Genomic DNA, 22,749 nt, shown 5'->3' on the forward strand with positions numbered 1-22,749 from the left:
TTATACTACCTGCTATAGTTACTAGAGTGCAGACGACTTACTAAGGAAATAGTTGATTTCCAGAGCAATGAGCTTATGCATTGAAAAGTCTTAGAGGACATTTCTCAGACCCCAGATTGTCAAAAATTTAAATATCTGTCAATACCCAGTGCTGGTAAGGATGTGGGGCAATGGGAACTTTGGCAGTATCTGGTAAAATGGAATATGCTCATACTGCATTACACCTGAATTCCCTACTTAGGTAGAGCAACTCCTGGAAATATACAGTAGGAAAAATGTGCAAGAATTTCACTGCAGTGCTGTTTACTATTTATAATACCAAGACATTGGAAATAACTCAAATGTCCATCATTAGAACAAACAATGGGATAGTATAAATAGTGAACATACATGAACTACTTGCTGTGTGCTTCAACATAGATGACAAAAATACAATATTAAGCAAGGGAAAACAAATTTAAAAATAAAACTGTCCTATTTATACAATCTTTAAAAAAAGGCAAATCTAAGATGGTGTTAACATTTTTTGAAATGTGAGGAAATGATAAATACAGGCCAGGCACGGTGGCGAGCGCCTGTAATCCCAGCTACTCCAGAGGCTGAGGCAGGAGAATCGCGTAAACTCAGGAGGCAGTGGTTGCCGTAAGCCAAGATCGTGCCATTGCACTCCGGCCTGCACAACAAGAGTGAAACTCCGTCTCAAAAAAGAAGAAAATGATAAATACAAAATTTCCAGTTGTGATTACTCGGCAAGGAGGTGCAGGAGGTAGATCAAGGTAGTTTGCAGAGGGTGCTTGAGAGAAAATGGTAGCAATCTATTTCTAATGCTGAATGGTAAGCCATGGATGGTACTTTTATTATTCAGAATGTATCTATTAATTATATGCACTCTTCCAAACATATAACACACAATAAATTATGGTGAACAACTAAGTTCTCAGATACCGATTTTAACAATAAAACATTCTGTATAATAATAATGACGATCATATTACCTAATATTTATATAAGATCTTTAAGGTTACAAAATGCTTTCACACATACTATCTCATTTATTTCTCATAACAATCTCATATAGTAGGTAATGTTATTCCCATTTTGATACAAAGTATGCTGAGTTACAGAAAGGTCAGTGACTTGCTCATGTAATATTTAAGTGTCAGGAACAGAACCCTAAATTCCTGGTACCAAAGCAACCACTGACTATAACTTATACTTAAATGTTTGTATGTATTACCAGCACTGCTATGCCTATGGTTGAATTATAGTAATAACTAAAATTTATCAATTACTGAGTACTGTTCTACATGCTTATATGCATTTTATCACTAATCACATGACATAGGTGCTATTATGATCATGCCCATTCTACAGATGAAGAAACTGATACATTGTCATTAAATAATTTGTCCACAGTCATAAGTGGCAGACATATATCTAATTATCTCCAAGCCCAAGTCGTTAACCAATATGCAAGTCTGTGTCAATAATGTGTTCCTTCTCTCTTCAACCTCTTCATCTATAAAATGGACAGAATATACAATAGTTATAGCGATTACAGTAGATACTTGTTATTTATGGATCACATATTTGCAAATCAGGTACTTATTAGAATTTATCCAGCTGTCAAACAAGGTGACACTGCCTTCTTGTTTTAGCTTTCATACTATAAACAAGTTTCCTTTTCGCAGTCTATTTAGTGCCATGTTTTTTGAATTTTTGGCTTTTTGTTGTTTTTAAATGATTTTATCATTTAAAATGGCCACTGAGCATAGTGCTGAAATACCATCTAGTATTCCTAAACATAAGAAGGCTTTGATATACCTTACAGAGGAAACATGCGTGTTAGATACACTTCATTTGGGGATGAGTTATAGATCTATTGTTATAAAGGTCAATGCTAATAAATCAGCAAGGTATAGTAAATAAGCCATTGGCCCAGTGTAGTGGCTCATTCCTGTAATCCCAGCACTTTGAGAGGTGGAGGCGGGTGGATCACCTGAGATCAGGAGTTTGAGACCAGCCTGGCCAACAGAGTGAAGCCCAGTCTCTACTAAAAATACAAAAATTAGCTGGGTGTGGTGGCAGGCACCTATAATCCCAGCTACTTGGGAGGCCGAGGCTGGAGAATTGCTTGAACCCAGGAGGTGGAGTTTCCAGTAAGCCGAGATCGTGCCATTGCACTCCAGTCTGGGCGACAAGAAGGAGTCTCCGTGTCAAAAGTAATTAATAAATAAGCCATCTTTAAACAGAAACACACATAAAACAAGATTATGGATTGATTGGTCGGACATGGTGGCAGACGCCTGTAATCTCAGCTACGCAGGAGGCTGAGGCAGCAGAATCGCTTGAACCCAGGAGGTGGAGATTGCAGTGAGCCGAGATTGCGCCACTGCACTCCAGCCTGGCAAACAGAGCAAGACTCAGTCTCAAAAAAATAAAAATAAAAGTATTGATCGTTTGATGTGTTCCCCATGACTTTATAAAACATGACTGCCTGGAATAATGAGAATATTCACATTTAGGGGAACATTCCAGCTAACAGCAGAAGCTCTGGAGGCCAACTCTTTGGTTCTAGCTCTGCCATTTACATAGTGGTGTGAACTTGGGTAAATAGCCACTTTGCAAGTCGGTGTCCTGTTTGACACTGAGTTACCTATCTCATCACTGGGTTGTTGTGTGAGTTAAATAGCATACAACCAATGAAGTGCTTATCACAGAGCCTAGTTAATAAACCATCCTGTGTACATTATTACTATTATTAATACTAACTAGCATTTGAAATAAGTGTTATCATGTTTGTTTAGGGAAATATAAACAATGATACAATTGATATTTTGGTACTTCAGAAGATATACAACAGAACATAACAACTAAAATATAATTGCCATTTTAAAACCTTTTCTCGCTGGGCGCGGTGGCTCACGCCTGTAATCCTGGCACTTTGGGAGGCTGAGGTGGGCGGATCACAGGGTCAGGAAATTGACACCATCCTGGCCAACACAGAGAAACCCCGTCTCTACTAAAATACTAAAAATTAGCCAGGCGTGGTGGCCGGCGCCTGTAGTCCCAGCTATTCGGGAGGCTGAGGCAGGGGAATCGCTTGAACCCGGGAGGCAGAGACTGCAGTGAGCGGAGATCGCACCACTGCACTCCAGCCTGGGCACAGAGTGAGACTCCGTCTCAAAAAAAAAAAAAAAAAAAAAAAAAAAAGAAACACCTTTTCTCCTAATGGCTAACAAATCTGCTCAGTATAGTGTGATTTGAAGAGATTTAGAAGGAGCATTTTATCTGAAATGTTTATGTATCATCACCTTCTTTTGCCTGTATTTTAGTGGGAATGAAATGGAGAAGAAAGAGCAAAGGAGAAAAGAAATGGAGAACACATTTTCTTTCTTTCTTTTTTTTTTTTTTTTTTTGAGATGGAGTCTCCTCTGTCATCCAGGCTGGTGTGCAGTGGCCTGATCTCAGCTTAGTGCAACCTCTGCCTCCCAAGTTCAAACAATCCTCCTGCCTCAGCCTCCCTAGTAGCTGGAACTACAGGCTTGCACCACTATGCCCGGCTAATTTTTGTATCAAAAATATATCTTGACCTACATTTACGAGAGCCATCTACCCCTCAGTAGTCCTCTAGTCTGTCTCCCCTCCAAAAAAAACAAAAGCTTCTATGACTTCTCATGAGATCAGTTGGACACACACAGAAGACTTGTCTCTGTAGCAGGACAAGCCGCAGACAAAACCCCTCAGACGCTGAGTTAAAGAAGGCAGGGCTTTATTCGGCCAGGAGCTTTGGCAAGACTCATGTCTCCAACAGCCGAGCTATCCGAGTGAGCAATTCCTGTCCTTTTTAAGGGCTCACAACTCTAAAGGGGTCCGCATGAGAGGATTGTGATCAATTGAGCAAGCAGGGGGTATGTGACTGGGGGCTGCACACACCAGTAATTAGAATGGAACAGAACAGGACAGGGATTTTCACAGTGCTTTTTTATGCAATGTCTGTAATCTATAGATAACATAACCAATTAGGTCAGGGGTCGATCTTTAACTACCAGGCCCAGGGTGTGGCACCGGGCTGTCTGCTTGTGAATTTCATTTTTGCCTTTTAGTTTTTACTTCTTTTTTCTTTGGAGGCAGAAATTGGGCATAAGACAATATGAGGGGGTGGTCTCCTCCCTTATTCCCCCCCTTTCAGAATCTCACTCAATAGTGAGAGTTCTCACTTTAATTCTCACTACCCATGTCTTCTTGCAAGACAGATTGATAGTGATTCATACAGTACACTTGTGCTGAAGCGTTTTGGTGAACTAAGGTAGCAATGAAGCTTTTTATCATTTGAAGAAGTACAGGTAGCAAACAAGGGAGCAGTAAGCAGGTTTCTCTTACTGTTATAACTCCCATTATAAGAGTTTTAAATCTTTTTAGTGCTAGGAACCATTTTCCAAACATGGCCCCAGGATCAAATCCATGCCACACTTGCCCGGGCACATGTGCCAGTTTTGTCATATCTTTAACTATGTCTTCAACTACTTGCCCTTGATCATCTATGTGTAGACAGCAATTAGTAAGGTTAAATTTCCTACAGACCCCTCCTTCAGCGGCTAGCAAGTAGTCGAGAGCCAATCTATTTTGATAGATAGCATTTCTCCTCTGAGTTTCTTGCCAGGCCAGAATAGTCAAGGCTCTGCTGGTCTTATTAGTGATTATTTCTAAGACAGCTTGTAATCGTATGATTCAGTTGAGCATGTAAATTTGGGTCAGGTATCCTCACAAGCCATCTTGTGCCTAAGTACCAGCCCTATAATATTGTATGATTCTCTCAGGGGACCATTCATCATCTTTTTAATTTTCTATAGCTATGCTTCTCTTTTTGTGGGAAGCACATACAGGGAAGCCCAGGAGTTTGCCTGTCTTTATGGGCAATAGGAAGAAAGATGGTTTAATAGTGCCAATAACTCAACTACCTGCCAACTGGTCAGGTAATTTGGTGTAAGCTCTATGCCCATGTATCCAGTATAATCCAGTGGGGGCCGTCCAGTCCCGGTGGGACTCCGGGTGGGTCAACACGTTTGCGACTTTGGGAATTTACTAAATGGATTTTTCTTAGTTTGTGGTTTGAACTCCACTAGGTGGCTGTTTTTGTAGTATTATTATACAGTTTTTGCCCAAGGCAGCTGAGTCTTCCCACAGGAAGGATGAAGTCCTGTCTCCCTCTTGCTATACAGTATTGTCTAATGATTGAGGCTTTTAGGACCCAGAAGTTATCAGGGTGATTCTTTCCAGCTGGGAATTTATCAGGAACTGGGTCTGTAGATACTAATTCTCAGGCTTCCCATGGCCATTGATCTCCCATTACAGTTCCTCTACATACATAACGTGAAGTGACATGAGAGACTGGGCTACATGCTCAGCTAATTGCAAAAACAAATTTCTTATTTTTCCTGGAATTTCTGGTACTGGCACATTCAGTTTATCATAGAAGGTTTGAAATACTGGCTCAGGAGAGCCTTTATAAACTCCTCAAGCCATCATATTTACTTAAGGATCCAGTCCAGCCCCATCGATTCCTAGGGTTACATGCTCCCCTTTTTTCCAGCGAGGACCAAGGGGGTTGGTTATTACTAGTTCTAAGGGGTTACACTGACCACTGTTCCAGGAAGGGCCTCTTCTCCCTTTTTGAAGGTCGACAGGATCTTTTTTGTTTTTTTATCCAAGTAGCCTAAATGACACAAGAGCAGTATCCACATTCATTTCCACACAGTCCTAATTCATGACAAATTTGCTTATTTTCTGACATACAGCCTCTTTTCTAATTAACAGAACCACATCCTATTCCTAACTTATTACTACTAATGACAGTACAGGCATCAAACTTCAAGGTGACTTGTTTGGGCACCCCTTTTTCTTTTGTTTTGGCTAACACTTTACTCGTATCATTTATGAGCCCCCACCAGTCCTCAGTCCTTAATCTTATTTAGAAAACTGTGGTCATGGGAGGCTCAGAAGGGTCATAACACACATCAGGTTGGTCATTTCCTGGGCTACATACCTTGCATAGAATAGCATTATACAAACAAGTTTTTTTTAGAGTCTTCATACACTTATAATAATCATAAAATAATAGGACTGTAGCAACTTTTTGTCCTACCTCAGTGACTTGATGTATACACTGGGAACAGTCCTCAGTCTGAGGAAGGTCAGTTAAAGTCCTTACTGTACAAGTCCAAATTTTAAGGACAATGAGTCCTGCAATGACTTTTCTCATGCTTCGGCCATGTGTGGACCAGTCAGCTTCCGGGGTGACTGGAGCAGGGTTTGTCGCCTTCTTCAGAGTCACTTTGCAGGGGTTGGCGAAGCTGCTCCCGTCCACGTACCGCTCACAGTCTACCGATGTTCAAGGATGGTCTCAGAGGTTGGGCCTGCTAGAATAAATAAGTCCAACACCTCTACATGGTTATGTTCAACTGGGCTCTCTGATCCCAGGAGCAAGGTGGCGGGCTTTAGGATGTTGCAAACTTCAATGGTTATGCGGGGATTTTCACATAGCAAGCTTTGGTACTTGGTTAATCTAGCATTTGTTAACCAATGATGTCCTTCGGTAGTCATTAAAGTTACCACAGCATGGGGGGGCCTTTATATTCAGGTTTTGCCCAAGAGTTAGTTTATCTGCTTCTTGCACTAACAGGGCCATTGCTGCCAGGGCCATTAGACATGGGGGCCAGCCTTTGGAAACCCCGTCTAGTTGTTTTGAGAGATGGGCCACCAGCTTCGGCCAGGGCCCCACAGTCTGGCTTAAAACTCCAACTGCTATTTTTTCTCTTTCTGACACACAGTGTTAAAGGGTTTTTTCAGGCCAGGTAGCCCCAGGGCTGGGGCCAGCGTGACTTTTTCTTTTAACTCATGAAAAGCTCGTTGCTGTTGGTTGTAATAGATGTAGTTTATCCAATTTACATTTTTATTAACTGTCACCCACCAAAATATTGACTCAAATCCTGCAGCTATTTGATTTCAAGCTTTAAATTGATGATACCCCTTTAACTTTAGCTAATATGTTTACACACAGAAGTTTTTATATATATATAATTTACATTTTAAAACTTGCTCAAATCTTCAAAACAAACTTCTTTTTAACCTTTTAATGTAGGTTAAAATTTACATTCTTATGCCTCCTTAGAATCCTTTTACCAAAGGTATATACCTTTGCACATACACTTTTTTTTTTTTCCCCAAAAGTTTTACATTCAGGGGCCTAGTTACTTTTAAATTATACAATATTTCTTGTATAAATTCTTTTTTCTTAACATTTTTCTCTTGCATGACTTTCGCAGACAATTCTTCGACTTGCCTCAACTTTTTGACTTATTACAAACATTTCTTTCTTTAAACAACCTGTTGTTTCAGGACAAGAATTTACCATATAAGAACTTTTTACATAAATTCTGCCTCCCTTTTTTTCCGCCTTTTTTTTTTCCGAAGATGAAAACTATTCTTTTCCAAAGCAAACTTATTTTATGTCTGTGGACTAGACTGTCTAAGGCCACAAGATTAAATGTTACTGTAATACATGTTACACTGTTAACTTTGAGTAAACTTTACTTTTGTTGAAAACCTTGTAAAAGTTTGGGATTTTAATTATCCTTTGCTATTAATAAGACCTTGTTTTGTCCAAATTAACTAAGAATTGATGTAGATGGCTTTTTTTTTTTTTTTTCTTACTTCAGTTACCTGGAAGGAACCATCTTGAAGGGAGTTCCTCCTAGGTCTGGTCGGACCTTTGTATGGTAATTAAGATTTAGATCCCCTGTTAGGAAACCTGCTGGGTTAAGGGAATTTTCAGTGGTTAGTGTTAAATCATCCTTTTTTTTTTTTTCCTTAGGATACTTCTGAACTGGTGAGGTGCGCTCACAATGAGGTTTCCTCTAAAAGGTTTTTTTTTTTTTTTTACTTTTTTCTGTTAGCAAAATGGTTGCCACTACAGATTAAATGCATTTGGGCCATCTGCAGGTTACTGGGTTAAGAATTTTTGATAGGAAGGCCTCAGTGCTTTTGGGACACGCTTGTTTACACTGACAACAAAGTGGTATTGGAGTGTTATAGGGTTATGAAGAATACCTTCAATTATCAATTATATGTTTTAAATTTACCTTGGCTTTTAAAGCAATAGACTACACTGTTTTTTTTCTTAACTACTTGTATATCTCTGTCTTTCTTTTTTTCTTTCTTTTCCTCTTTTATTTTCTGTCTCTTTTTCTCTTTGACTTTCCTTTTGCCTCTGTCTCTTTTTCTCTCTCTGCCTCTTTCTTTCTGTCTCTCTTTCCTTAACTCCCTCTTTGTCTCTCTGTCTCTTCCTCTTTCTCTCTCTGCTGGTCTTTCCTTGCCTCTGCCAGCTGCTTATGCTGCTGTTCTCTCAACAACTGTGGGGGGCGGAGGGGGAGGTGTCTAAAACCTGCTGTAACCAAGTGTCTATGTACGGGAACTGGTCTGGGTGCCCTGGCTTACAGGTTACCTTGTGCCATACCTTTGAAACAAGGGACCTATCCACCCTTCCTTCTGATGGCCAACTCACCTCTAATGCTGGCCAGTCTATCTTACACAGTTTTAAATTTTCCTGGTGTCATAGTAATCCATAATCTCCCTTAAATCCTTTCTTGAAATTTTTCAACATGGTTCCTAGTGGAGTGGGCTTACTTTGTGCCTGACCCATGCTTCTTTGAGACGAAACACGACGCTCACACCACATGCACACCACAAAACAAAGAACAGGTGAAAAGGGCACACACACACTTTTACAGTTTACACAAAACCAGAATCAAAACCAAAATCAGAGTATCAAGAAATCCAAGCCAGGTCAAAACCAAAACCAAAGTATCAAATAATCCAAGTCAAAAACAAAAACCAAAGTGCCAGTACAGGCATGCCGTGGGTGATCAGGCCATGCTTCTACTCAAATGGAGTAGGCAAGTTCCCAAGACCAGTCCACCAAAGTGCCCATAAAGGCACGCCATGGGTGATCAGGCCACACTTCCACCCAAATGGAGTGGGCAAGTTCCAAAGACTAGTCTTACCAAGTTTCAGATGTCCAGACTCCAAGTGCCAGTTCCTTCCAGGTGTTCAGCCACTATGTTGATCCTCCATGGGGGCCTGCCACGTGCTGCTCTGGCGAGGCGTTCCACTGGGGTGGGGCAATTGCCTACCTGGGCTCACTCTCAGGATCCGCATCACTCAAGCTGGCAGGAGTCCCCCGCACGGATGCTCCACAGGGCAGGCCTAAGCTGCCTAAGGGGCTGCCTTAACTGTCCATTAATCACCTCACTTCCCGGTCAGGGAACCAAGAAATGTAGCAGGACAAGCTGCAGACAAGACCCCTCAGACACCAAGTTAAAGAAGGAAGGGCTTTATTCAGCCAGGAGCTTCGGCAAGACTCATGTCTCCAACAACCAAGCTACCCGAGTGAGCAATTCCTGTCCTTTTTAAGGGCTCACAACTCTAAGGGGGTCTGTGCAAGAGGGTTGTGATCGATTAAGCGAGCAAGGGGTACGTGACTGGGGGCTGCACGCACCAGTAATTAGAATGGAACAGAACAGGACAGGGATTTTCACAGTGCTTTTCTATGCAATGTCTGTAATCTATAGATAACATAACCGATTAGTCAGGGGTCAGTCTTTATCTACCAGGCCCAGGGTGTGGTGCTGGGCTGTCTGCTTGTGAATTTCATTTCTGCCTTGTAGTTTTTACTTCTTCTTTCTTTGGAGGCAGAAATTGGGTGTAAGACAATATGAAGGGTGGTTTCCTCCCTTACCTCCTTGTTTACTTTTGGCTTTATGGAACTAAAGTCACAAAGGGTGTTAATGAAACATGTACTTACATTCAGTTTGCTTCCCCTTCAGCCTCTCCTACCTGGCTATTCTAGATACACTCTATAATATAAAGTCAAAAACCAATAAATCCATAGAATAAGCAAAGTTTGTTAGATTTTCTTTAAATTACTCAGATTTGTCTGGCTTATCACGCCAAATTTGGCTGATTTCTTTCAAAATCCAGACACAGGTATTTGTTATTATGGTAGAGTTAACAGTTTTTTATTTTGTTTTAATTACTTTTTAACTGAATTATTTTAATTTCTGGGCAACTTTTTTCTTCAATTTGTGTTCCTACTTGGCTTTACCATAACTTTGTGGATAATTAGGCAGTTATACTCTAGGGGGAAAAGAGTACATCTAATCTACCTCTTTGAAGGCCATAGGTTAGAATTCGACTTGACAAAAAGGGTATGATTTCACACTGGGAAGGGAACATTATGTAAATCATTTGCCACTTGTCTAAGATGGAAAATAATTTTGATCTAATAGGCAACTGGAATTCACATTAGTTTTTTGACATAATAATGGCTAATATTTGTTAAGCTCCTTATATGCTGGCACTGTTTTAAGAGCTTTGCGTGTCTATTAATATACTCCTGACAATCCTATAGAGTAGGTAGAGAATATTGCCTGAATTAGTCATTTTCCACCAGGAAATCTAAAACCATTGTAGGTACTTCGAAAGGGATATATGAGACAAGGACTTGGGCTAGGCATGGTGGTTCATGCCTGTAATCATAGCATTTTGGGAGTTGGGGCCAGGAGTTCAAGACCAGTCTGGGCAACATAGTAAGACCCCATCTCTGCAAAACAACTTTTAAAAATAGCTGGATGTGGTGGGGCATGCCTGTAGTCCCAGTCACTCAGGAGGCTGAGGCAGGAGGATTGCTTGAACTCAGGAGTTCAAGGCTGCAGTGAACTACAATCAAGCCACTGGACTCCAGCCTGGGCAACAGAGCAAGACCCTCTCTCAAAAAAAAAAAAAAAAAAAAGAAAAGAAAAGAAAGAAAAAGAAGACTTGGCTACAGAAGTGTCAAAAGACATAGAGGAATAAAAAGTGAGAAGATATTAGCGGTGTATCAATTACTGCAGAAGGATGCTTTCCTACATTTGGAAGAGAAAAAATGGAAAAGGATGTTACCTAGAATAGGCAAGCATGCACTTGCTTTTAAGGATGGGAGTTCTTGCTGCCACTGAACAAGAATCTAAACTCACAGGCCTGCTGCTGCTGCTGCTGCTGCTGCCAGAACCAGTAATCCTGCTGGAGTCTCCAGTTGCCAGAAGCCACTACTGCCACACCTGCCCCCTCCATTGCAGAAATCAGGAGCTAAATGATATCCCTTTCTCCCATGTTACTTTTGTTTTAACAATTTTAATGTTTATTCTATTTTATAGTGTTTGTTCTTTTACTTGTGTATTTATTTTTATTTTTATTTGGTTTTTGAGACAGGTTCTCCGTTGCCTGAGTTGGAGTGCAGTGGCACTATTGTAGCTCCCTGCAGCCTCAACCTCCCAGGCTCAAGCCATCCTCCCGCCTCAGCCTCTCAAGTAGCTGGGAGTACAGGTGTGCACCACCATGCCCAGCTGATTTTTGTATTTTTAGTAGAGGGGGTTTTTGCCATATTACCCAGGCTTGTCTTGAACTCCTGGGCTCAGGCAATCTGCCTGCCTTGGTCTCCCAAAGTGCTGGGGTTACAGGCATGAATGACCACTTTCTTTTACTTTTAAAATAGATTCGCAATCTCTGTGCACAACCAAGTTATGAAATTAAAGGCAATAGTTCCCCTTTCTCCTTACTTTCCATTGACACATCAACATGTCCTTCTGAAAGATCCTATTCAGAACCCAGCTGGAGAGAAGGTCGAGGAGACATAGTCCATAGGTTTCAAATAGAGAGATGATAAGGAAAAAGGGTAGGGACGGCTTGAGTATTGATAGATGACATCTGACACAGCCCCTGTTTTGCAGATAAGAAAACGGGAATATAGAGTTTGAGAAACTTCTTTTCAGCAACACAATTAGTAAGTGGCAGAGTTGAGACTTAAACCCAGGCTTTCTACCTGCCCTCCCTTAGTCCTCAGAATACTCTTTTTACTCCCACCAAAGCCATGTACCTGTGCTATTTATTTGTGTTGGGCTCACCTCCCCCTTAATATGTGCTCATGCTTTTCCCTCAAAATGCCCTCTCAGCTTCAATCTCCCTGCTCAAATGAGAGAATTATAGATTGTTAGATGTAAAAGAAACCTGAAAGATCATTTAATCCAACCTTTAATTTTCCACCTAAGAAAACAACAACGACAAATTTCTAGGGCAGGTATCTAGCCCAAGGTCGAGTAGTTATCACAAAAGTGAAAGTCAAATGCCCGTCTCCACATTCCTGGTCTAGTGCTCTATCCACCTCATGAAACTTTTCTTCCATAAAAATTTTCCAGCTAATTCCAGCCACCATCAATCCATCTTTCCCTTTGCTGACCAGCCATTGCATTTGTCTGGTCATCCACAGTTTTTGGCACTTAGTTACATGTAATCTAGAGCATAGGTTACTACAAATTATCTAATAATGGATTTAATCATTTTTATTGAAGTCTTTAAGGACAGTAACTTTATCGTGTATTTAACTTTCTCAGAGAAAACAGGCTAGAGATTCTGTGATTCTAAACTTTTTATTTTGGCCAAACAAGCTTTAATACAGATCTCCATCAATGACAGTGTAGAATTAGTCAGTGACTGGTAAAAGGTTTTAATATGGCTGCCTTTGCAATATATATTCAAATTTTCTTTTCTCCAAAGCATCTGATCTCTGCTTTTAGAAATTTATATTTAGATATTCAGAACAGAACAAAACAGAAGTGAATCACATAAATTCCTCAGAGCTTTCCACAATACACCACAAAACAACCAGTACTTTATAAGAAGAGAGAGAAGTCATTCAGAAACAGGAGCAATATTCACAACATGTTTTTAGTAATTTCCTTCCTGAAAATCCAAAGAACACAGCTGTGAGCTCTTGAACCAGTTTAAATTGCTGTATAATCTTTTTTTTTTTTTTTTTTTTTTTGAGACATAGTTTCACCCTTGTTGCCCAGGCTGCTAATGCAGTGGTGCAACCTTGGCTCACTGCAACCTCCACCTCCCAGATTCAAGCGATTCTCCTACCTCAACCTCCCGAGTAACTGGGATTGCAGGTGCCCACCACCATGTCCAGCTAAATTTTTGTATTTTTAGTAGAGACGGGGTTTCATCATGTTGGCCAGGCTGGTCTCGAGCCCCTAACCTCAGGTGATCCGCCCGCCTCGGCCTCCCAAAGTGCTGGGATTACAGGCGTGAGCCACCACGCCCAGCCACATTGCTGTGTAATCTTTAGAGAGAGAGAAATTAGTAAAATTGAATTCATGCCAGAAACAACTTTAAGGACTCAAGTTAATTCTTTGAATTATATTCAGATGTCAACATCCTTTTCAAACAAACATTCATTCACTTATTGGTGCCACAGACCTGTTATACCAGGCAAGGTAGCAGTCACTGGAGACAGACAAGAAATTCACGGTAGGGGAGAGAGACAGACAAGGTATTAGTTTACAGTACTATTGCCTGACAAATTTCTAGCCATCCTTATGGCCCCAGTGCTACCTCTTCAGTGCATCATCGTGGGTTTGCTTCCGTGAGAATTAGTCTCTTACGGTTTCGTATTCCCAGGGTGTATTTCGTATGCCCTCCTAGCAGCCCCTACTGTATTACAGTTATATACATCTCTCAGTCCTCCTCCATCTTCCCCAGCGCAACACACTGCGTCAGTAGCAAGAGCAGACTATATGTTTATGGTACTGAACTTAGTGTGACGATTGGTGAAGTCTCTTTAGTGGAAAATTCTGTATCTTTCAAAATTTTAAATGGGTATGCTCTTAGATTTAGCAATTCCAATTCTAAAACTCTTTTCTACAGAAATACGTATAAATACAACAGTGCTCATTGAGTTTTGTTTTAATCATTTAAAATTGGATAAAAACAATATTCAATGAAAAATAATTGATTAAATGAAATAATATGGAGCAATTTAAAAAGTATAATTCAGGGCCAACCGCGTAGCTCACGCCTGTAATCCCAGCACTTTGGGAGGCCAAGGCGGGTGGATCACGAGGTCAGGAGACCAGCTTGGTCAACATGGTGAAACCCTGTCTCTACTAAAAATACAAAAAATGAGCCAGGCGTGGTTGCAGGCACCTGTAATCCCAGCTACTTGGGAGACTGAGGCAGAAGGATCGATTGAACCCAGCAGGCAGAAGTTGCAGTGAGCCGAGATCGCACCCTCGCACTCCAGCTTGGGCGAGAAGAGCGAAACTCTGTCTCAGGGGAAAAAAAAAAAATGATTTGGGCAAGATGTCCTGATATAAAAAGATAAGTGGAAAAAACAGAACAAAATAATACGCGTAGTAGAATGTGAGTATTTATGAGAGAGATTACATCTGGAAAGTGGAAAAAGGATAGCTAGGTGTTTAGGAAATTTTAGTTTTTACTTTAATCTTCTCATATTTAATTTTTACCACGGGGAATTAACTGCTTTTATAAAGTATATTTTAATTGGATATATATGTACATATATGGTAATCCTATCTTTTATACGCTTTCTGAATACCTATATTATTCAATATTTTCAAATATTGGAGGAAAGAAAATCCAAAACAATCAATAGAATTATATGTACTAACATAGAAATGTGTTTTGATATATTGTTAAGTAAAAAAGCAAGACATAAAATCACACATAAATTACCATCCCATTTGTGTTCAAAACTACCTTTTAAAAAAATATGTGTTAGGCCGAGCGCAGTAGCTCATGCCGGTAATCACAGCATTTTGGGTGGCTGAGGCAGGTGGATCACCTGAGGTCAGGAGTTCAAGACCCGCCTGCCCAATATGGCGAAACCCCGTCTCTACCAAAAAAATACAAAAATTAGCCGGTTGTGGTGGTGCGTGCCTGTAGTCCCACGAACGAGGATAAGGTGGGAGAATTCCTTGAACCTAGGAGGCAGAGGTTGCAGTGAGCCAAGATCATGCCACTGCATTCCAGCCTGGGCAACAGAGTGAGGCACTGTCTCAAACAACAAAATGTGTGCTATATTCAGAAAAAAAAATCTCAGGAAGAATGAACACTAACCTATTAAAAATAGTTACTTCGGGCAGTGGAATTGAAAAGAAAATATTTCATTTTTTTACCCGTTACACTTCTGTATTATTTCAATTTATCTCTTCTAGAACAAAGTATGTTCTATTTTTGTAATTAGATGATGACAATGGAAATAAACTAATAAATACTACTCAACTCTTGGCATTTTTCTTTTGGTCTTTCTGCCTCAAAAATATTCCGTGGTGACTTGACTGCAAACAAGAAGAGGAGCAGATATTATGGTCTGGACAAGTTGATTAATATAGACTGAAGCCTATATCACAGACAACAGTGTTCAAATACATTTGACCCAAATAAACTTTATTTTATACGCATATATCTAAAATAATAATATAAGAATTATTTACAGCATAGTATTCATTAAGCAGGAATATCTTCAGTCTTCTGTACTCCTTCCTGATGAAACACCACCTCGACTCCAGCCTGTTCTCCAGTGACCACTAAGCTGTCCCACCTACCTCCCCACCTACTTTCCCTCTGCCACTTCCCTGCCCTCTCCCACCTATCTGACCTTGACTAGGCTCCACTTATGGCCTAAGCAGCTTTACACCTTTTTCTGTCTCTAGAATTCCTACAAGTACTTAAGGACTTGCCCACATCTTATTTCTATCTTAAGACTCTCCTAGATTGCCCTGGGTTATATATACCCTTGCCTAGAGTGTTCTATTATTTTACTTCTATTGTTACTTCTATTATTATAGTGTAGGTTATATTACAGTTTTGTGTGTATATGTATGGGTACAAATTCCCACTTGATTGTGGATCTCTGGAGATTAGAACAGAGCTTAATTCATCCTGATTTTGGCATGGCACCATTTTTCACATATATCAAGCATTTAGGATATGTTATTTGAGATTAATTAAATGAGTTTATTCAGGTCATTCCTCCCCAACCACTCCCCACCCCAACCCTCACATCTCATAGAGTCATTTTTTTTTGCATTTCTAAACAAAACCTATGAAGTTGAACCCTATGTACAGAAGCACCCTCTCTCTAACCGTTCTCTGTGTGCTGCAGAAATGTCTCAGGATTATAGCCTCCTACTTCTGTTTTCCTGCTTCGCCTTTCTAAGTCATTTAGAAATGACTCACTTTGAAACCCTTCCTGTGAGGTCAGATAGTGGTCTAGAGCATGAGGCTTAATTTATTGCCAGAAACAGAGAGAGGAAAGAAGAAGAGAAAGCTCAGCAAATTTTCTTGCCATACTTCATGACTTCACTGTGGTTAAGTGTGGGGACCAGACAGACTCGTGGGGACATCCAGGTGCTGAAGCCTTCAGCTACTGTCTCAGTTTTTTGGTAAGATCCACCTGATGACTTGTGCTTAGCTTGTTTTGCTCATTATAGGCAATGATTTTGAGGGTCATTATCTTCTATTTCCCCTATTTCTTCTCCGACTTTCAATTCTTTTGTCTTATCTCTATGTCCAACTTCCCTTTTCTAAATATTCCACATTCCATTTGTCTTTGCTTTTAATATTTTCATAGTGGAATTAATAGTGAATTTTTATGTAATTTCTTTCCTCTCTTTGAATTGGCTATGTATTTCACCCTGAACTTTGATTCCAGCTGTCCCCATTAATTTGTTTTTCAAATCATTGATTATACTTTCTTTCCTTTCCATTTCCTCTTTCTCTTTTTTTAATTATTTTGTCCTTATTGCTACTGACTCTGTTATCCTATTACTACAATTTGATTCTGGGGTCCACTTTTCTTTCTCTATCATAGTGGAATTTTAGTTTCAGGATATTAATTACCTTTAAATTACTGCTGGTCGGCCGGGCGCGGTGGCTCAAGCCTGTAATCCCAGCACTTTGGGAGGCCGAGACGGGCAGATCACGAGGTCAGGAGATCGAGACCATCCTGGCTAACACGGTGAAACCCCGTCTCTACTAAAAATACAAAAAACTAGCCGGGCGAGGTGGCGGGCGCCTGTAGTCCCAGCTACTCCGGAGGCTGAGGCAGGAGAATGGCGTAAACCCGGGAGGCGGAGCTTGCAGTGAGCTGAGATCCGGCCACTGCACTCCAGTCCGGGCTACAGAGCAAGACTCCGTCTCAAAAAAAAAAAAAAAAAAAATTACTGCTGGTCAACTTAGTAATAACTTTTTAAATCCTCTACTAATCTTAAACATAAAGGTATGGTACTTTTTAGCCAAATTAACTTGAAGAAATGTAAAAAATAATCTTGTTCTGCAGGACTTTTTTTTTTTTTTTTGAGACAGTCTTACTCTGTTGCCCAGGCTGGAGTACAGTAGCACAATCTCAGCTCACTGCAACCTCTGCCTCCCAGGTTCAAGCGATTCTCCTGTCTCAGCCTCCTGAGTAACTGGGATTATAGGCACGTGCTACCACACCCAGTTTATTTTTTTATATATATTTTTAGTAGAGACGGGGTTCCACCGTGTTGGCCAGGTTGGTCTTGAACTCCTGACCTCAGGTGATCTGCCCGCCTCAGCCTCCCAAAGTGCTGGGATTACAGGCGTGAGCCACCGCACCCGGCATTGTTCTGAAGGACTTTTAATCCTTGACTCATACTTTCATTTCAAAACAGATAATATGCAATATTTAACATATAGCTCATGACAGATAACTCTATTTATTTTTATTGAAAGTTTGCTGTTTGCAGTCCCTGCTACTTCAATTCATGCATTTCTCGGCAGCTTCCCCTTTATTAGCAATACCATATATCTTTTTTTTTAATGTGATTTTTTGTGGTATTAAAAACAGCATTGGCCTAACAGTCATTGGACCTGAAATCCAAGAATCTCCCTAGTAATGATTATATAATAGTAATCTAATTTGCTGAGTTTCACTGTCTTGAGAAATAAAAGCAGAGAAAACATAGGCTGGGCACAGTGGCTCACGTCTGTAACCCCAGCACACTGTGAGGCCAAAGTGGGAGGATTGCTTGAGTCCAGGTGTTTGAGAGCAGCCTGGGCAACATAGCAAGACCCTATCTCTACAAACAAACAACAACAAAATGAGGAGAGAAAAGATGATTACCAAGTTTTCTTTCGGTCCAAGCATCCTATGACTCTATCCTTCTCTCAATATTTTAGGGGGGTACCCTGATAGGATTTAAATATCTGAGTAGACAAGGCTATGGAAAGGGGAATGAGAATAATTTCTTCTTTTTTTGGTCGGAGGGGGGGGCGGGAGGGGGACGGAGTTTCGCTTTTGTTGCCCAGGCTGGAGTGCAATGGCATGATCTCAGTTCACCACAACCTCTGCCTCCCCGGTTCAAGCGATTCTCCTGCCTCAGCCTCCTGAGTAGCTGGGATTACAGGCATGGGCCCCCGTGCTGGCTAATTTTGTATTTTTAGTAGAGACAGGGTTTCTCCACGTTGGACAGGCTGGTCTCAAACTCCTGACCTCAGGTGATCTGCCCGCCTCGGCCTCCCAAAGTGCTGGGATTACAGGCGTGAGCCACTGTGCCCAGCCCATGTCTTCTTTTTTATTGTTTTGTTGACTTGCTATTTTAACTTCTGCTAATCATATGAGGCCCTCTAACAATATTTGGTTGACTCAGCAGAAGTACTTTCAAGTCACAAAAATATTTTGAACCTCTATAAAAATAAATGTAAAATGTTATTTTATCCAGTAAAAATCAGGAATTTAACAAAAAGAAAGTTAAAAGGGACAGCACGGGAATTAAGGAAGAGGCCTGGGTAAGGATTAAATGGATACAAATTAGAATTTTAGATGTAATTGTAAAAGAAAAAAAAAAGTCAACCCCTAAAATGGGCATCCATCTATTCAAGTAATTTCTTTTTTCTTTTTCTTTTTTTTTTTTGAGACAGAGTCGCTTTGTCATGCAGACTGGAGTGCAATGGTGCAATCTCTGTTCACTGCAACCTCCGCCTCTCCAGTTCAAGAGATTCTCGTGCCTCAGCCTCCCAAGTAGCTGGGATTACAAATGTGAGCTACCACACCCAGTTAATTTTTGTATCTTTGGTAGAGATGGGATTTTGCCACGTTGGCCAGGCTGGTCGCAAACTCCTGGCCCCAAGCGATCTGCTCCCCACGGCCCCCCAAAGTGCTGGGACTACAGGCGTGAGTCACTGTACCCAGCCTGTCCACATAATCTTTAACCTTGGTGTCTCATAAGGCATTGTGTTAAATTATGTGAAACAAGAATTTATGAATACGACTCCTTTTTACCATCATAAAGTTTAAATCCAGAATAATAGATTAGACAGTCATTATAATTATTATACAAGATAAAATGTGTCATCGCATATAGAATATGAAAAAAGGTTCAAACATGCATGCACACACACACACACACACACACAAATTAAGAAGCTGAAGACTTGGTGAATGGCATAATTCTAGATAGAAGTAAACAGCATTAGCCATGGAATAGAAAATGGCATTAAGAGGCCGGGCGCGGTGGCTCAAGCCTGTAATCCCAGCACTTTGGGAAGCCGAGACGGGTGGATCACGAGGTCAGGAGATCGAGACCATCCTGACTAACACGGTGAAACCCCGTCTCTACTAAAAAATACAAAACACTAGCCGGGCGAGGTGGCGGGCGCCTGTAGTCCCAGCTACTCGGGAGGCTGAGGCTGGAGAATGGCATAAACCCGGGAGGCGGAGCTTGCAGTGAGCTGAGATCCGGCCACTGCACTCCAGCCTGGGCGACAGAGCGAGGCTCCGTCTCAAAAAAAAAAAAAAAAAAATGACATTAAGTTGGAATAGTGAATTGTTCAGGAAAGCTATAAAACGGTACATTTACGAGCATGTTCAGAATTAGGGTAATGTAATATCACAGAGGCCAAGAGAAGAGAGTGTTAAGAAGTCACTGTATATAATGACACATATTGTGGAAAGTGGCTGAGAAACAAACTTTCGGATGTGGTTTTTAGAAGTAATTTTAGCAGAATTATGGAAGCAGAAGATACATTACAAAGGATTAAGAAGTTGGTGGCCGGCTGGGCGTGGTGGCTCATGTCTGTAATCCCAGCACTTTGGGAGACCGAGGAGGACGGATCACGAGGTCGGGAGTTCGAGACCAGCCTGGCCAACATGGTGAAACCATGTCTTTACTAAAAATAGAAAAAAAATTAGCTGAGCGTGGTGGTGCAAGCCTGTAATCCCAGCTACTCGGGAGACTGAGGCAGGAGAATCGCTTGAACCTGGGAGGCGGAGCTTACAGTGAGCTGAGATGGATCCATTGCACTCCAGCCTAGGCAACAGAGGAAGACTCTGTCTGAAAAAAAGAAAGAAAGAAAGAAAGAAAGAAAGAGAGAGAGAGAGAGAGAGAGAGAGAGAGAGAGAGAGAGAGAGAGAGAGAAAGAAAGAAAGAAAGAAAGAAAGAAAGAAAGAAAGAAAGAAAGAAAGAAAGAAAGAAAGAAAGAAAGAAAATTGTCTATCAGAGAATGCTTTTGTGTGGTCCAGTGTGAGGTGAAGGAAGGCAAACTAAAACAGCGTGAGGACCTTCTGATTTCATGATCCCACATCTTTATGTGGGAAGATTAAAATCCTAAGAATATGTATGCATTTTCAAAAACATACCATTCATTTTAACATTTTTTTCATCTTTTTGCAGAAGTTTAGCAATGGCGCCTTTGTCTGCTGAGACCAATTCAACTGACCTACTCTCACAGCCGTGGAATGGGTCCCCAGTAATTCTCTCCATGGTCATTCTCAGCCTTACTTTTTTACTGGGATTGCCAGGCAATGGGCTGGTGCTGTGGGTGGCCGGCCTGAAGATGCAGCGTACGGTGAACACAGTCTGGTTCCTCCACCTCACCTTGGCGGACCTTCTCTGCTGCCTCTCCTTGCCCTTCTCGCTGGCTCACTTGGCTCTCCAGGGACAGTGGCCCTACGGCAGGTTCCTATGCAAGCTCATCCCCTCCATCATTGTCCTCAACATGTTTGCCAGTGTCTTCCTACTTACTGCCATTACCCTGGACCGCTGTCTTGTGGTATTCAAGCCAATCTGGTGTCAGAATCATCGCAATGTAGGGACGGCCTGCACTATCTGTGGATGTATCTGGGTGGTGGCTTTTGTGATGTGCATCCCCGTGTTTGTGTACCGGGAAATCTTCACTACAGACAACCATAGTAAATGTGGCTACAAATTTGATCTCTCCGGCTCATTAGATTATCTAGACTTTTATGGAAATCCACTAGAAAACAGGTCTCTTGAAAACATCGTTCAGCTGCCTGGAGAAATGAATGATAGGTTAGATCCTTCCTCTTTCCAAGCAAATGATCACCCTTGGACAGTCACCACTGTCTTCCAACCTCAAACGTTTCAAAGACCTTCTACGGATTCACTCCCTAAGGACTCTGCTAGTCACAGTCCGTATTCTAATGTATTTAAACCTGCCGGTGTGGCCTCACCTGAAATCCCCAGTGGGTTTCCTATTGAAGGTCACAAAACTAGCCCACTGGATAACTCTGATGCTTTTCTCTCTACTCATTTAAAGCTGTTCCCTAGTGCTGCTAGCAATTCCTTATACGAGTATGAGCTACAAGATTTCCAGGATTATTACAGTTTAGGCCAATTCACATATGACAATCAAGTGTCAACACCCCTCGTGGCAATAACGATCACGAGGCTAGTGATGGGTTTCCTGCTGCCCTCTGTTATCATGATAGCCTGTTACAGCTTCATTGTCCTCCGAATGCAAAGGGGCCGCTTTGCCAAGTCTCAGGGCAAAACCTTTCGAGTGGCAGTGGTGGTAGTGACCGTCTTTCTTGTGTGCTGGGCTCCATACCACATTTCTGGAGTCCTGTCATTGTTTACTGACCCAGAAACTCCCTTGGGGAAAACTCTGATGTCCTGGGATCATGTATTCACTGCTCTAGCATCTGCCAATAGTTGCTTTAATCCCTTCCTTTATGCCCTCCTGGGGAAAGATTTTAGGAAGAAAGCAAGGCAGTCCATTCAGAGCATTCTGGAGGCAGCCTTCAGTGAGGAGCTCACACATTCTACCCACTGTTCCTCAAACAATGTCTTTTCAGAGAGAAATAGTATTAGTACAACTGTGTGAAAATGTGGGGTAGCCGACAAGCAGGGGCTCTTAGGTAATCACACAGTGAACGTTTCTAAAAGGATGAAGTGATATGGTGACCAGGGGACCTCAAAAACTGTCAAAGAATCAATCCAACGGTTCTCAAAGTGTACACAGACTACTGGCATCAGCATCACCTAGAAACTTGTTAGAAATGCAGATTCTCAAGCCCCATCCCAGGCTTGCTGAATTGGAATCTCTAGGGGTTAGGACCCAGCAAGTGCATTGAACAAACTCTCTCGTTTCTGATTAATGCAAAATGTAAAAATCATTGTAAAAATTAGTTCTATTTCTATCCTAAAGCAAGCTGGGTGACATAAGAGAATTTACTCTGTTTTTAAATGTTTGATGTTAAATGTTTGTTGATGTTTCCCTCATTAAATTTTTCCTTAGCATTTGTCTAAGTCTTCCAGATTCCATTTAAAACCACTTCTTCTTCTCCTACGTGAGTGAAAGATGATCATATATTCTACTGCTTTGTTGTCGTATGGTGTTGATGGTTTTAAATGAAAAGAAGGTGCAGAAAGAAAATGCCTCTGACGACAAGAAGCCATGAGACTGAGTCTGGAGCACAGAATTATGCAATGATGCCTGTCACTGGGAACACCCCTAGGTACAGGACATAGAAATTTCCACTATTACATATAGTTTCCACTATTACAACTAAATAAGCATCTATTGCGT

General features: G+C 41.2%; 1 protein-coding gene across 1 annotated transcript; it reads left to right on the forward strand.

The window, feature by feature from the left end:
- The first annotated feature begins 16,211 nt into the window (after positions 1 to 16,211).
- On the forward strand, positions 16,212 to 22,469 carry C3AR1 (complement C3a receptor 1). Its single transcript, XM_007967489.3, has 2 exons — positions 16,212 to 16,340; positions 20,592 to 22,469. The coding sequence occupies exon 2, from the start codon at positions 20,602 to 20,604 to the stop codon at positions 22,042 to 22,044; it is 1,443 nt and encodes a 480-aa protein (XP_007965680.2). The 5' UTR covers positions 16,212 to 16,340; positions 20,592 to 20,601; the 3' UTR covers positions 22,045 to 22,469.
- The last annotated feature ends 280 nt before the right edge of the window (positions 22,470 to 22,749 follow it).

The sequence above is a fragment of the Chlorocebus sabaeus genome, chromosome 11 (assembly GCF_047675955.1).
Source record: "Chlorocebus sabaeus isolate Y175 chromosome 11, mChlSab1.0.hap1, whole genome shotgun sequence".
Lineage (NCBI taxonomy): Eukaryota > Metazoa > Chordata > Mammalia > Primates > Cercopithecidae > Chlorocebus > Chlorocebus sabaeus.

Coding starts and splice junctions, on each gene's coding strand:
- C3AR1 (XM_007967489.3), top strand. CDS start 20,602: ATGGCGCCTTTGTCTGCTGAGACCAATTCAACTGACCTACTCTCACAG.